General features: G+C 50.8%; 1 protein-coding gene and 1 pseudogene across 1 annotated transcript; both read left to right on the top strand.

Annotated features, from left to right (window-relative positions):
• The first annotated feature begins 377 nt into the window (after positions 1–377).
• LOC107534777 (large ribosomal subunit protein uL4 pseudogene) lies at positions 378–1,644 on the top strand (annotated as a pseudogene).
• A 4,024-nt stretch (positions 1,645–5,668) lies between these two features.
• On the top strand, positions 5,669–13,422 carry CAMK1 (calcium/calmodulin dependent protein kinase I). Its single transcript, XM_016209952.2, has 11 exons — positions 5,669–5,770; positions 7,484–7,615; positions 8,806–8,880; positions 8,983–9,121; positions 9,957–10,083; positions 10,178–10,253; positions 10,921–11,033; positions 11,618–11,696; positions 11,793–11,880; positions 13,108–13,225; positions 13,334–13,422. Exons 1-11 carry the CDS (start codon positions 5,688–5,690, stop codon positions 13,414–13,416), a joined length of 1,113 nt encoding a protein of 370 aa, XP_016065438.1. The 5' UTR covers positions 5,669–5,687; the 3' UTR covers positions 13,417–13,422.
• The last annotated feature ends 58 nt before the right edge of the window (positions 13,423–13,480 follow it).

Genomic DNA, 13,480 nt, shown 5'->3' on the forward strand with positions numbered 1-13,480 from the left:
TGATCCCATAACTTTGTTTGTCTCTTTCATTCCCACCGCTCGAACTCAGGTTTGTTCGTTTTTCAGGCTGGGTCCTGACATGTATTTATTGATTTGAGAGAGAGGAAGGGAGAGGGAAAGAAACATCACAGATAAGAGAGAGTCATTGATCAGCTTACCTCCTGCATGCCCCTACTGGGGATCAAGCCTGAAACCTGGGCATGTGCCCTGATCAGGAATCGAACCTCCGTCTCCTGGATCATAGGTGGATGCTCAACCATGGAGCCAAGCTGCCTCTCTAAAATCAATTTTTAAAAAATCTTTAAAAAAAAGACAATTTGGCTTTTCCTGTGGGAGCCGCCAGGTAGAGAGGAGTGTGATCTTTTCCTCTCCCTGCCATGGCGCGTGCTCATCTACTGATATCTGTGTACTCCGAAAGGGGGAAACATCTGGCAAAAATGTTACTTTACCTGCTGTGTTCAAGGCTCCCATTCGACCAGATATTGTGAACTTCGTTCACACGAACTTGCGCAAAAACAATAGACAGCCCTATGCTGTCAGTGAACTGGCAGGTCATCAGACCAGTGCCGAGTCTTGGGGTACTGGCACAGCTGTGGCTTGAATTCCCAGCATCTGAGGTGGTGGAACTCATCGTTCTGGCCGGGGTGCTTTTGGAAATACGTGTCGTGGGGGCCGCATGTTTGCACCAACCAAAACCTGGCCCCGTTGGCACCACAGGATGAACACAACACAGAAACAATATGCCATCTGCTCTGCCTTGGCTGCTTCGGCCTTACCAGCACTGGTCATGTCTAAAGGTCATCGTATTGAGGAAGTTCCTGAACTTCCTTTGGTGGTTGAAAATAAAGTCGAAGGCTACAGGAAAATCAAGGAGGCTGTTTTGCTTCTTAAGAAACTTAAGGCCTGGAATTACATTAAAAAGGTCTATGCCTCACAGCCAATGAGAGCTGGCAAGGGCAAAATGAGAAACCGTCATCGTATCCAGCGCAGGGGTCCTTGCATCATCTATAATGAGGACACAGTATCATCAAAGCCTTCAGGAACATCCCTGGAATTACTCTGCTTAATGTAAGCAAACTGAACATTTTGAAACTTGCTCCTGGTGGGCATGTGGGCCCCTTCTGCATTTGGACTGAAAGTGCTTTCCGCAAGTTAGATGAGCTGTATGGCACATGGTGTAAAGCTGCCTCCCTCAAGAGTAACTACAACACTCCCATGCACAAGATGCTCAATACAGACCTTAGCAGAATCTTGAAAAGCCCAGAGCACCATACAAGAAGATTCATTGCAGAGTCCTGAAGAAGAATCCACTGAAAAACCTGAGAATCATGTTGAAGCTAAACCCATATGCAAAGACCATGAGCCTGAACACCATTCTTCGCCAGTCCAAGAACCACAAGCTCCAGGTGGATAAAGCAGCAGCAGTGCTAGAAGCCAAATCAGATGAGAAGGGGGCTCCAGGCAAGAAGCCTGTGGTAGGGAAGAAAGGAAAGAAGGCTGTTGGCATTAAGAAGCAGAAGAAGCCTTTGGTGGGGGGAAAAAAGGCTGCAGCTACCAAGAAACCAGCAGCTGAGAAGAAACCTGCAGAAAAGAAACCTACCACAGAAGAAAAGAAGCCTGTGGCATAAACTTAAATTTGTTTATTCCATAAAAGTCAAATCACTTTGGACAGCTAATTTTGAATAAAAAAGTGACCAAAGGCAGTGACAAAAAAATTAAAATAAAATAAAATTTAAAAAGACAATTTGCTAGAAAAAAAGAAAGCATAAGTGCCCTCAGACATGCTTAAAAGTAGACAAAATGTGTAACAGAGCATAGAAATTATACAAGTCCTCAGAAGGACAGAGTCCACCTTATCATCTTGGGAATGTTAAAAAGATAAACAGGAATTTGTGGTGAGACCACCTCAGCTCAGCGGGCGTATTGGGTGGGTGTAGGGATGGGACATGAGCTCAGCTCTGGGCATGAAGTGTGTTTTTCCATGGACTAGACAGTGTGCGATACTGAGATTTGGGGGAGGGAAATTGTCCCTTAGCCCCCTGTCCTTAGACAAATCAGGTCCCTTCTCTGAGCCCCAGTTTACACTAAGTCTAGCTCTCATAGTTTGAATCCCTACAGGCACTTCACATCCATTATCTCAGAATTCTCAGGAGAACTGAGTCAGTCGTCACTATTACCATATTCCAGACGAAGAACGTGAGGCTCGGGCAGGTTATGTGTGACTCAGAAAAGTGTATCTCTAAAGACTTTTTAGGAACTTTAACCATCTTCCTCTCTCATCTGTACCCTGGACATAATAAACTGACCACCCTCTGACACAGTCCTGAAAATAAAGAGGGGAAAGGCCAGTCGAAACGGAGTTGGGGTAAGCGTTGTCTTCTCCCCATCTCCAGCTGGACAATGCAGCAATCCAGGGAGGGGGAGAGGCCCAGGGGTGATTCAGGAGCAGTGGGGGTCCAAGCAAAGTGCCTCCCCTGGCTGGTCACAGTCCAGCCCCACTCCCACTTCTCGTGAGTTGCTCCCCCTTCTTCACTCCGCACTGAATTTCTTCCCAAGGAAGGCCTTGCGCAAGAGGACCTGGGCCAGGTCCCTTGGCCGCCTGCCTGCCGCGCCTCCCGCCGGCGGTCAGCCTCTGGCGCCGGCCCAGTCACGTGGGGCTTTGGTCCCCTTTGGCCGGCTTCCTCCACCATCCCGATTTAACTCCCTCTCCTCCCCCTTTCCTCCCTAGCCCCCGGCCCTCTGGGCACCACACCCCGGAGTAGGGAACTGGGGCATCAGCTCTGCCCCGCCGAGGGACCTCGTGCCTTATTTTTTCCACCCATCAAATGGGGTCCCCACCCTGCCGCTGTCTCGATCCCCTTCAATACCTAATCTTTCCCTAGTCCCCCATCCCCACCCTCAACAACCTCCTGAGCCCTTGGGAGGGGTCTAATGGCCTTCTGGGCACCGGGGGTGGGAGTGGTAGAGAGGGGAGGGGCAACGCAGCCGCCGCGGCCCGCGGGAGCTCCCACGCGGGTCTGAAGCAAACTCCGCGGAGCGACAGGGAGAAACTGGCCAGCCCCTGGCCTCGGACAGACCTGGATTCGAATCCGGCTTTGCTGCCGACCCCCTGCTGATTTAGAACCCTTTGGGCCTCAGGTGTTCCTTCTGTGAAATGGGAGTCCTACCAGAGACGAGGGGCAGGAAGAGCCCCGCAGAGGACTTGACCCCTATGAAGGGCCCCCCTCGGCCCCCCTCGGCCCCCCTCGGCCCCCCTCGGCCCCCGCGCGCCCCTTCCCCAGGCCGGGAGCCGAGTCCCTTGTCCCTCCGCCGCAGGCTCCTCCTCCGCTGACATCAGAGCCGCAGGCGGGCGGAGGGAGCCAGCTGAGCCCGAGCCGAGCCCGGGCGAGAGAACCGCGGGCGGGACTGGAGCTCGGCGGCGGGAGCTCAGCCGCAGCCACCTCGGGCCTCGCAGCCAGCCCCGCGGCGGGGCAGCCGCAGGTACAGCCCGGGGGGCGTCCCGCCTTCGCCCCTGGGCGCCTAGGAGGGGCGGCCGGACCCCGCAGCCGCTGGATGCCCTCCCCCAAGGCTGAGGGGGTGTCGGGACTGGCTGGACTCTGGATGGGCAGGGCTGGTGGGCAGGGCTGGGTGGGCCCTTTCCCCCGACCACACTGCCCCAGGCCCAGCAGGTGCCAGGCGGGCAGGTGGGGAACTGAGTGGATAATGGGGGAAGGCAGGGATGTGTGTGTGTGTGTGTGTGTGTGTGTGTGTGTGTGTGTGCAAGCAGCTGGGCCTGAATGTGGAAGGAATGGGCATTTGGAGGCAGAGATGTGTGGGGGCCGTGTTGGGTGGGGTGCGCTAATGTCTTAGTAGGAGCCTGTGGATCAGATGCGGGGTTGCCGTGTGCTGGTGTGTAAGTGTATCCTTCTTGGGTGGGGATGCCTGGGAATCTGTTTTAGTTGCAGATATGTGCCCAGGTGTTGTGCAGGCTGGTATCTCAAAAGGTTGTAAGAGTGGGGGATGGGGTATATGATTGTGTACTGAGGATGTTTGCAGTTAGGTGTGTAAGTTGTTGGGGTTTGGTTTCCAGTACAGGAGCTTCTAGGGTATATAGGGACTGGAGGGTGAAGGGCATGAGTGAATCCTGGATGTCGCATGTGTGTGTGTTTTGTTTCTGGGCATCATCTGGTCTAGGTATATACAGATGTGTGTTTCAAGGTGTGAGAGGGACCTATGGGAGGGATGTTTAGGTGTGAGGATGACTGGGGGATCATGTATTTGGACATATGTACCAACGTCTGGGTGTACATATATTATTAGGTGTCAGGGTATCTGGGTATGGACTGTGCTGGATCTGTGGGCAGGTGTTTGGGTTCAGGGGTGTGGGTGGGGCTTGGTGTGGTGTGTCTGCGTGCAGGGATGTGCATGGAACTGTGAGGGTTGTATGTACAAGGCCTCCAGATGGTTTTCAAAACTCTGCCTCTAGAGCTAATCATCAAGTCTCATTTCCTGAAGAGGTGGCTGGCACTGAGCTCCTGCCACCGTCCACAGTCCCTGTGTACCTGGCCAAGCCCCTGTGGGAAGGAGGTTCAAGCAAAGGAGTAGGATCTCACACCAGGGACTCTAGTCAGGGCACCTTCCCCACATTGTCCTGCAAAGGAAAGAGAGAAGGAAAGTGCCCACCCTGAGGTCACACAGCGTGCTGGGCTGTTTCCGCCTCACCTTTTGTGGGGGCCTGGGATGGGATTGAGGGGCTGTGTTCTCTGAATACCCAGTCTGGCTGCGTATTGGAAGGAGCAGCTGAGGACAGCCTTCCAATAGAGGAAGGAACCCTGTAATATCTTTGCCCTCAGCAAAATTTAGTTGGGGGCCCCAGGGAGGGGTCATTTGGGAAACTCTGGACCTCTGTTTCGGCATTCACCATCTGATAAATGGAGAAAGAACTCCCACCCTCTCCTGAAGACAGAGGTCTCACCAGAATAAGGTATAGGCTGGATCAGGGTCAGGTGAAGTTAGGAGGGGACAGGCTGGGTGGGACCATTTCTCAGGCTGCTGAGACCCAGAGAGGGAGTCAGGTGGGAGGGGGGAAATAGGAGTCCTGGCGAGTTCCAGCTGTGGCTGCTGTTGCCGTGGCAACAGTGCAGAAGGAGCTATTTAAAACCCTGGCTGAGATATTGCTGGAAGCCCAGGCAGCCGGAAGCCCAATTTCCTAGAGACTGGGTGGGTGGGGTGGGGGAGAGAAGGAGGAGGGAGCGGAGACACCCAAGCAATTCCCAGGGTGGGGCTGGGACATTGGGGTTCTCCAGACAGGGGCATCCTTCTGGGCTTTATGTTCTGGGGTCTTCTCTGCTGTCCTCTTGGAGGCCAAGGTCCCCAGGGATATTTGGATTTGGAGAGGGAGATACTGGGAGGTGAGCTGAATAAATGAATGAATGAGTGAATGACTTTGCTGAATAAAGGATTTTGCTGCCACCAAGGAGGATTTTTCTCTGGCATAAGGATTTGCTAAATGAATAAATGACTGGTGAATGAATGAATGTTTGTTGAATGATTTTGTTACATAAAAGAATGAAAGGATGAATAGATGCAGGATGAATGATTGAATGGGGCTCCCAGTAAGTTCCCACATGGAAGTCTGGGCCCCACTGAGTCTTTTCCCTCCACCTCCCTTTCCAGGAGCCCTGGCTGTGGCCGGGGGGCAGTGGGCCATGCCGGGGGCAGTGGAAGGCCCCAGCTGGAAGCAAGCGGAGGACATTAGGGACATTTACGACTTCCGTGATGTTCTGGGAACGTGAGTCTCAGGGCTGGAGAAAATGGGGGTTGTCCCTGAGCTGAGGGATGGGGCTGGGAAGGGCCTCACTCTTGGGCCTGGCTGGTTGGGGGTGCTAAGTCCAGGGTGGTGCTTCCTCTGGCCAGTTGCTCACTACTTCCTGTTTCCCATAGCCCAGCCCTATGGCAGCCTTGCCATGGCGGATACTGGCTTTTCCCTTCTGGCTGACAGTGGATAGAACAGGAGCTGCTCTTGCCACAGCTCTGGGTTCCCATGAAGAGAAGGAAGTAGGGGAGAATGAAGGAATCAGTTTATTCAACTTGCTGCCAAGAGCTGGGAGTTCTGGCCTACGTCTGGCAACTACAGCTGGGCATGGCTCTGTTTTCGGTGCTGGGAATCCAGAAATAACTCAAACCTGGTCTCTGCCCTCAAGTTGATCCCAAACATGTGAGGGAGACAGACACATGGAAAATGCCAACGAGGTGCATGCTGGGCTCCAATTAAAGAAGGGAATGAGGACTCTGTAGAGCCCAGAGAGAGCAGTGGCTTCTGCCTGGGGGAATACTTTCTGGAGTAGGGAGCATTAGAGCTGGGTACTGGAAGATGGGTAGAAATGTACTTGTCAGAGATAAAGGACATCCCAGGCAGAAGGAATAGCATAAGCAAAGGCTATGCAAAACATGTGGAAAGGGGTAGAGTCAGGTGGAGCTTAAAATCAGAAGCTGGGGAAGAGTGGAAGAGGCTGGAGAAGAGAGGGGAACAGGTCATGCATGGCCTTGAAAGCCAAGCTATGGAGGCTGGACTTTACCCCGCAGGCCATAAGAAGACATTTAAGACTTTTTGGCAGGTTTGCAATTCAAGATGGTCACTCTGACCACAGTATGGAGGGTCAATTGGAGAGGGACAGGACTGGAAACCTGCAATGAGACTACCACAGTCACTAGTTATTCTGATGATTGAGATTTCACCATGGGAGATGCTTTTCTTTGACTTATGACCTATTATCCAAAAAGTTGTAGAAAAAATACTTACGTAAACCGTCCTTAATCAGTGAACTTCAGTGCAACTGAGTTTATTTGTTCCTTTCTAAGAGCCTATTGTAAAGCACTGCTTTTCAAACTTCAGTGAGCATACAAATCACTCAAGGATCTTGTTAAAATGCAGATTCTAACATAGTAGGTCTGAGGTGGGACCTGAGATTCTGCATTTATAAATAGTTTCTAGGTGATGCTTTTGGTATTTTAAGGTTCTAAAGGGTATTAAATTAGCCAGGACTCAAATTTCTTTAGCAGAAAAAGGAATCAATCATGCACATAATGAAAAAGTCCAGGGTATAAACTTCAGGCATGGCTGGATCCAGGGGCTCACATGATGTTATCAGGAAATTGTCTTGGACCACTTCTCAGGTCTGATTTCTTTTGTGCTGGCTTCATTTTCAAACAGGTTCTCCCCAAGTGGTAAGAAGATGACTACCATTAATTACCCTGAGGCTTACATTCTACCAGCTTAGCAGGAAAGAGCACCACATTTGCAAAGTGCAATAACCTGGCTTGCATCACATGACCTAATCACTGGGGCCAGGGCACAGACTACTCTGATTGGCGCTAGAGGATGAATGAATGATGCGGAGAGTCTCATCCTACCTCCTTGGTCCAGAGGTGGTCACAGAACCCATAGGGGATGGAGGGAAACTGGGGTTCCAGTTCCCTGTCTCATGAATACTTCTCCCTGCAGGGGGGCCTTCTCAGAGGTAATCCTGGCAGAAGATAAAAGGACTCAGAAGCTGGTGGCCATCAAATGCATTGCCAAGAAGGCTCTGGAGGGCAAGGAGGGCAGCATGGAAAATGAGATTGCTGTGCTGCACAAGTGCGTGAGCCATAGCCTGTCCCTGCCCAGGCTGACCCTGCCCTGGCCCTTCCCATCCTCATCCGACCCCTTCTTTGGGCAAATCATTTAACCTGAGCCTCAAATTACTCATTTATAAAATGGGGTAATGATCTCCACTTGTCAAGGTTGTGGAGAGCAGCAGAGGCCCTTTATTTCAAGTGTCTGGCACAATAGCTAACATGACAGATGTGATTGAGATGTCATTGCTTATTTACAGAAGTTTAATCTGATCAATCAGGTCTAAAGGTCAATCCTTGAACAGGGCTTGAACCTATATATCTCAGCTGGTGTTATCGCTAGACCCACCCCCGGTTCTCCCACATGATAAGTCACTCAGCAAGTTCAGAAATGCCTCTGTGCTGACCTTCTGACTAAATCAACACCTGGTCTAAGAATTGCTCACGTGGCATGAAACTTCCTGCCTCACTAGAAAGCTTATAGAGAATCTTCATTCTCTTCCCTGAGCTTTCCAACCACCCTGTGAAGGGACAAAATGATCATTTCCACTATTGGTGGTAGGGGTGAGGGAATTGAAGCCCAGAGAAGGCAAAGGACTTGTCCAAGGTCAAAGTAAGTGTGCAGCAGAGCCATCTTCCATCAAGCTCAATCACCATCATTGGTGAATTTTTGAACATTTACTATGTGCCGGGCACTATGCCAAGCATCTTACCTTGCCTGCATTATCTCATGTGATCCTTACCCCAACTCTTTGAAGGAAGTACTATCATTGGCTTCATATTATAGATGAAGAAACTGAGGCTCAGAGACATTACACTCAATTCAATGAATATTCATGAGCACCTAGTCTGTACCAGGTGCTGGAGGAACAGTGGTGAGCAGGATAAAGCCCCTGGTCTCATGCAGGCTGACAGACTTATCAAGACAGAAAGATTTAAAAATCATGTATTGATCCAGCACTGTGAGGTGAAAAGACTTGTCCCCAAATAGCACGTAGTATAGGCAAGTTTGGACCCAAGTCTGTCCGATGCCAGAGTCTAGTGTTTACCTTTGTGCTCTCCTGCCTTCTAACACATTATAATCAACTGTGGTAAGTCAGCTTTTCCCTTTGGGATCCAGATCCTTGGTTTTCAGCTGGTGATCCTTCAAGGTGAGGGTGGGAAGGTGGCTGAGCTGTCCTCAGCTCTGAACCACCTCATTTCTCCATTCAGGATCAAGCACCCCAACATTGTTGCCCTGGATGACATCTATGAGAGTGGGGGTCACCTCTACCTCATTATGCAGCTGTGAGTAACCCAGCCTCTAACCCTTCCTCACATCTCTCTCTGCTGCCCCTCCCGAGCCCCCCTGCTTCTCTCTTGGTCAGACTGCTCTGCTCTCTGCTGCAGGGTGTCAGGAGGAGAGCTGTTTGACCGCATTGTGGAAAAAGGCTTCTACACAGAGCGGGACGCCAGCCGCCTTATATTCCAGGTGCTGGATGCTGTCAAGTATCTGCACGATCTGGGCATTGTACACCGGGACCTCAAGGTGAGGTGTGAGGGTGTGGTGAGCTTGAGCACCCAGGGGTGGGGCTCTGCATACTTCTCACTTGGGTAACTTTCACCCCTTTGCTGAGCCTTGGCTTCCCATCTGCAAAATGGACCTTTTAAGCCCTAAACTGCTTCCTCCCATTCCAGTTCAGACACTCAAAAGGACACAAAGGTGAACTCTGTCATTTTATCCAAATAATGTCTTGTGTCTTTTTCTGATAAAATTTCCACTTGCTCTTTGTGGAAAACTTGGGAGAGCAAAACATAATGAAAAAAGCTAGAAACATCTGAAATCCTACTTCTCAGAGATTGTGATGGGGTTCACCTTGTGTAGTACCTCTCGTTCCAGTCTAGAGAGGGCCAGATCTGGGGTGAGACAGATCTGAGTTTGAATCCTGGCCCTGTTACTCCCTAACTGTAGGTTCTCAGGCAAGTCACTTTTCCTCTCAAGGCATCAGTGTCCTCATCTGTAAAGTGGGATTATTTGGGCTGGGCTGGTAGGGGTGTGATAAGGATGACATGAAATCAAGCATTACCACAAGATCTAGCACACAGTAGGTGCTCAAAAATTATTTATTTAGTGTTTCACAGTAAGTATCTGAGGTTTCCAGGAAATTCCCTCCCACATCTTCATGGCCCTCGTCCTTACTAGAATTTTTCATCTTCTTGATAACTTCCTTTAGTTTTTTGCACCTCCAACCAAGATAGCAGCTGTGAAGCCACAGTGGCTTTTGGGGGCCCACTGTTTCGCAGGGGGTACTTGGGAGGACAGGAGGTTCTGCCAGCCTCTGGCCATCTCTGACTGCCCCTTCCCCTCCCTCCTGCCCTCTAAGCCAGAGAACCTGCTGTACTACAGCCTGGATGAAGACTCCAAGATCATGATCTCCGACTTTGGCCTCTCCAAGATGGAGGACCCCAGCAGTGTACTCTCCACAGCCTGCGGGACCCCGGGATACGTGGGTGCGGAGGGCCCTGGGCTGGGGCCATGGGCAGGGGAGGAACCAGGAGCTGCAGGGCAGAGATTTGTCACCACCATGTCCTTTTCCCTCCATAGCTCCTGAGGTCCTGGCCCAGAAGCCTTACAGCAAGGCAGTGGATTGCTGGTCCATTGGAGTCATCGCCTATATCCTGTGAGTGGGGGCTTGGCCATTGGGGTGTATGCTCCAGAGTTCTCTTCTCCCCTACTTTGCTCTCTTCCTCCCCTCTGTTCCTTCTTCTTTCCTGCCATCCACATTTTTGTTTACCAATTAATGACTAATATTACTTCATTCAAAAGATACTATGTTTCAGGCATTGCACCAAGCACTGGGGATTTAGCACAGAACAGAACGAAGTGCCTGCCCTCAGGGAGCAGACACGCTAGTAGGGGAGAGACAAGTAAATAAACAAGTAAACAAGTAAATAAATCCCTAAAATGTCAGGTGGTAAAAAGTGCTATAAAGAAAAATGAAGCAGGGTAGGGAGAGGGGGGGTGGAAGCCATTTTAGATGAAAAGGTCAGGGAAGGCCTCTCTTAGGTGACATTTGAGTGGCATCCTGAATGAAGTGAATGAGCCAGACATGAACAGCAAGTGCAAAGGCCCTGAGGAAGGGAAGATAGTGGCATGTTAAAAAACAGAAAGTGGAGGTGGACAGAAGAGAACAAGGCAGAGAGGGGTAGATTCCCTCAGCCCCCTTTGTAAAAGGGGGCACTCCTTCCTGTGGGTCTTGCCTGACCCCTGGGACTGCCCCAAAGCTCCATCCCGGAGCCAATGGGTACACTGAAAATGGAAATGAGGATGAGTTTCTCCCTGCCCAGGCTCTGCGGTTACCCCCCCTTCTATGACGAGAATGATGCCAAACTCTTTGAACAGATTTTGAAGGCCGAGTACGAGTTTGACTCTCCTTACTGGGACGACATCTCTGACTCTGGTATTTGGGGCTTTGCCTTCTTCCCCTGGGCCCTACCTCTGGTGCCTTCCTCATCTGCTTTGGGGGTTTCCTCACTGCCTTCCTTCAGTCAATTCCCCGGCCCCAGACTAAAAGCTGTCTTTGAGACACCCACCCCGGGTTCTTCCCTCTGCCTGGCCCTGCTTTGAGAAACCTATAGGCATTCATTCATTCAGTCTTCAAACATAGTATTTTTGAAAATACCTCCCCCACTGACATCCTAATGCCTAAAACACCACATAAAAGTTTTCGTCTGTCCTTTTGTGCCTCCTAGGAGGGGGCAAACCTGTGAAATCATTATCACTCATTTATACATCAGTGTGAATACACTGAATAGAATCTTTTATAAGAACAAGTTTTTCTTAAGGGAAAAAGGAGAGAGCTGGGAGGCTGGGGTGCTTGGAGGGCTTAAAGAAAGAACGGGGGGGCGGGGTGGTGCATGGACAGACCTGGCCTCTTGTCTTGCTTGGATGTCAGGCCAGACCTGAGGGAGTGGGTTCTGTTTTGGGGGTGTCAACAGACACTGCCATGTTCTTTCTGTCTTTGCTTTTGTCTTGGGGGTTCAGCCAAAGACTTCATCCGGCACTTGATGGAGAAGGACCCAGAGAAGAGGTTCACCTGTGAGCAGGCCTTGCAGCACCCATGGTGAGAACTCCCATGAGCTGTGAACTGGGGTGGGGCCTTGGGCCCCCAGGCCTGCCTCTGCCTTCACAGACAACCCTCCACATATTCCTACCCTAGGATTGCAGGAGATACGGCTTTAGATAAGAATATTCACCAGTCAGTGAGTGAGCAGATCAAGAAGAACTTTGCCAAGAGCAAGTGGAAGGTGAGCTACATTCTTCGTCCTGGGTCCCAGCCTCCCCAGGACTCCTCCCCACCCTGAACCATGCCTTAGCTTACACAACACCTAACATCAAGATGGGCACACAGTAACTGCTCAAGGGCTTACCGAAGAACCTTTCATTCGCTCAGTGCTCCCTGATACCTATTCCAGTGAGGGTCCCTGACCTCCAAGTTTAGAGGGACCACAGTATATAATTCTTAAGGAGACATCCAACCTACAGGGTCCTGGAAAGGGCATAAAGGTGGTGATGGCCTGACAGCTGAGTAGGAATTAGCCAGGCACAGTAGAATAATGTCTAAGGCAGAAGGAACCAATGTACAAAGGGCCAAGGGCAAGAGTGTGGCCATTCAAGGAAGTGCCGGTGCTAAGCATGGCTGGACTGGAGGGGCTGTGGGGGCCAGGCTGCTCAGGGTCTCAAGTGCCACAGTGGAGCTCTGACTTGATCCTGACAATGCTGAGGAGCCCTGGAAGGATTTTCAGCAGGAATTTGCCCTTTAGAAAGGGCTCTCAGGATGCAGAGGGGCATGGAGTGAAGGCTGGGAGACCCCTTAGGAGGATGTGGCAGAGATGCAGGCAGGAGACAGTGTGGGCTGGACCAGAGCAGAGGCAACAGGAACAGAGAACAGTGGTTGGTCCAGGAGTCGATTAGGAGGTGGAACTGACAAGAAGTGGTGGCAGAATGGATGTTGCGGTGAGAAGAAATGTCAAGGGCTGGCCAGGAACTTGTCTTGGGGGGATGACTTTGGTTTTGGACATGGTGAATTTGAGAGGTATATGGGGACATCTAGGTGGATACGTTGAATAATGATATATACATACCTGGGCAAGTTACTTAACCTCTCTGTGCCTCAGTTTCCTCCTCTGACAATGTGCTCACCTCAAAGGCTTTTGTGAGGATTAAACGAATTACTATGTAAAGTGCTTAGAACGATGCCTGACACATAATTCTTGTTTGCTATTATGTGAATATGAATTAATCATATATAAAAAGTTATATATCTGTTTATATATATACTTTTTATATATGTGGGTAAATATGTAATATGGCTGAATATAATTTAATAAAGCCTTGCAGATATTTCAGGTGGTTTTAGAGGATCAATCACTAACACTTGAAAAGAGCAGAACCCCTACAAGAATCCCCCCACCAGACCCTGCCCCATGATCTCCCACTCTCTCAAAAGTCCCTTCTCCCCCCTCGCCCCACAGCAAGCCTTCAATGCCACAGCTGTGGTACGGCACATGAGGAAGCTGCAGCTGGGCACCAGCCAGGAGGGGCAGGGACCGGCGGCGAGCCACGGGGAGCTGCTGACACCAGCAACTGGGGGTAAGGACCAGGACTCTGTGGAAGGGCACGGGTGGTCTATGAAGAGGCACCCAGGCTGGAGTGGAGGGTCTGCTTCTACTGCCAACTCTGTTCTCTCTTCCCATGTAGGGCCAGCGGCTGGCTGCTGCTGTCGAGACTGCTGTGTGGAGCAGGGCCCGGAACTGTCCCCCAGACTGTCCCCCCAGCTCTAGGTCCCTGGATCTCCTGTGTGGGAGAGACTGGGGGCAGCTCGCTCCCCTTCTCTCCTTAAACTGG

Source organism: Miniopterus natalensis, chromosome 15 (genome assembly GCF_054644295.1).
Source record: "Miniopterus natalensis isolate mMinNat1 chromosome 15, mMinNat1.hap1, whole genome shotgun sequence".
In the NCBI taxonomy this organism is placed as follows: domain Eukaryota; kingdom Metazoa; phylum Chordata; class Mammalia; order Chiroptera; family Miniopteridae; genus Miniopterus; species Miniopterus natalensis.

Bases quoted from the DNA above. Each gene is read 5' to 3' on its own strand.
- CAMK1 (XM_016209952.2), top strand. From the start codon at position 5,688: ATGCCGGGGGCAGTGGAAGGCCCCAGCTGGAAGCAAGCGGAGGACATT. The intron at 8,881-8,982 runs GTGAGTAACCCA...TCTCTGCTGCAG, and splicing joins CTCTACCTCATTATGCAGCT to GGTGTCAGGAGGAGAGCTGT. The intron at 11,697-11,792 runs GTGAGAACTCCC...TTCCTACCCTAG, and splicing joins CAGGCCTTGCAGCACCCATG to GATTGCAGGAGATACGGCTT.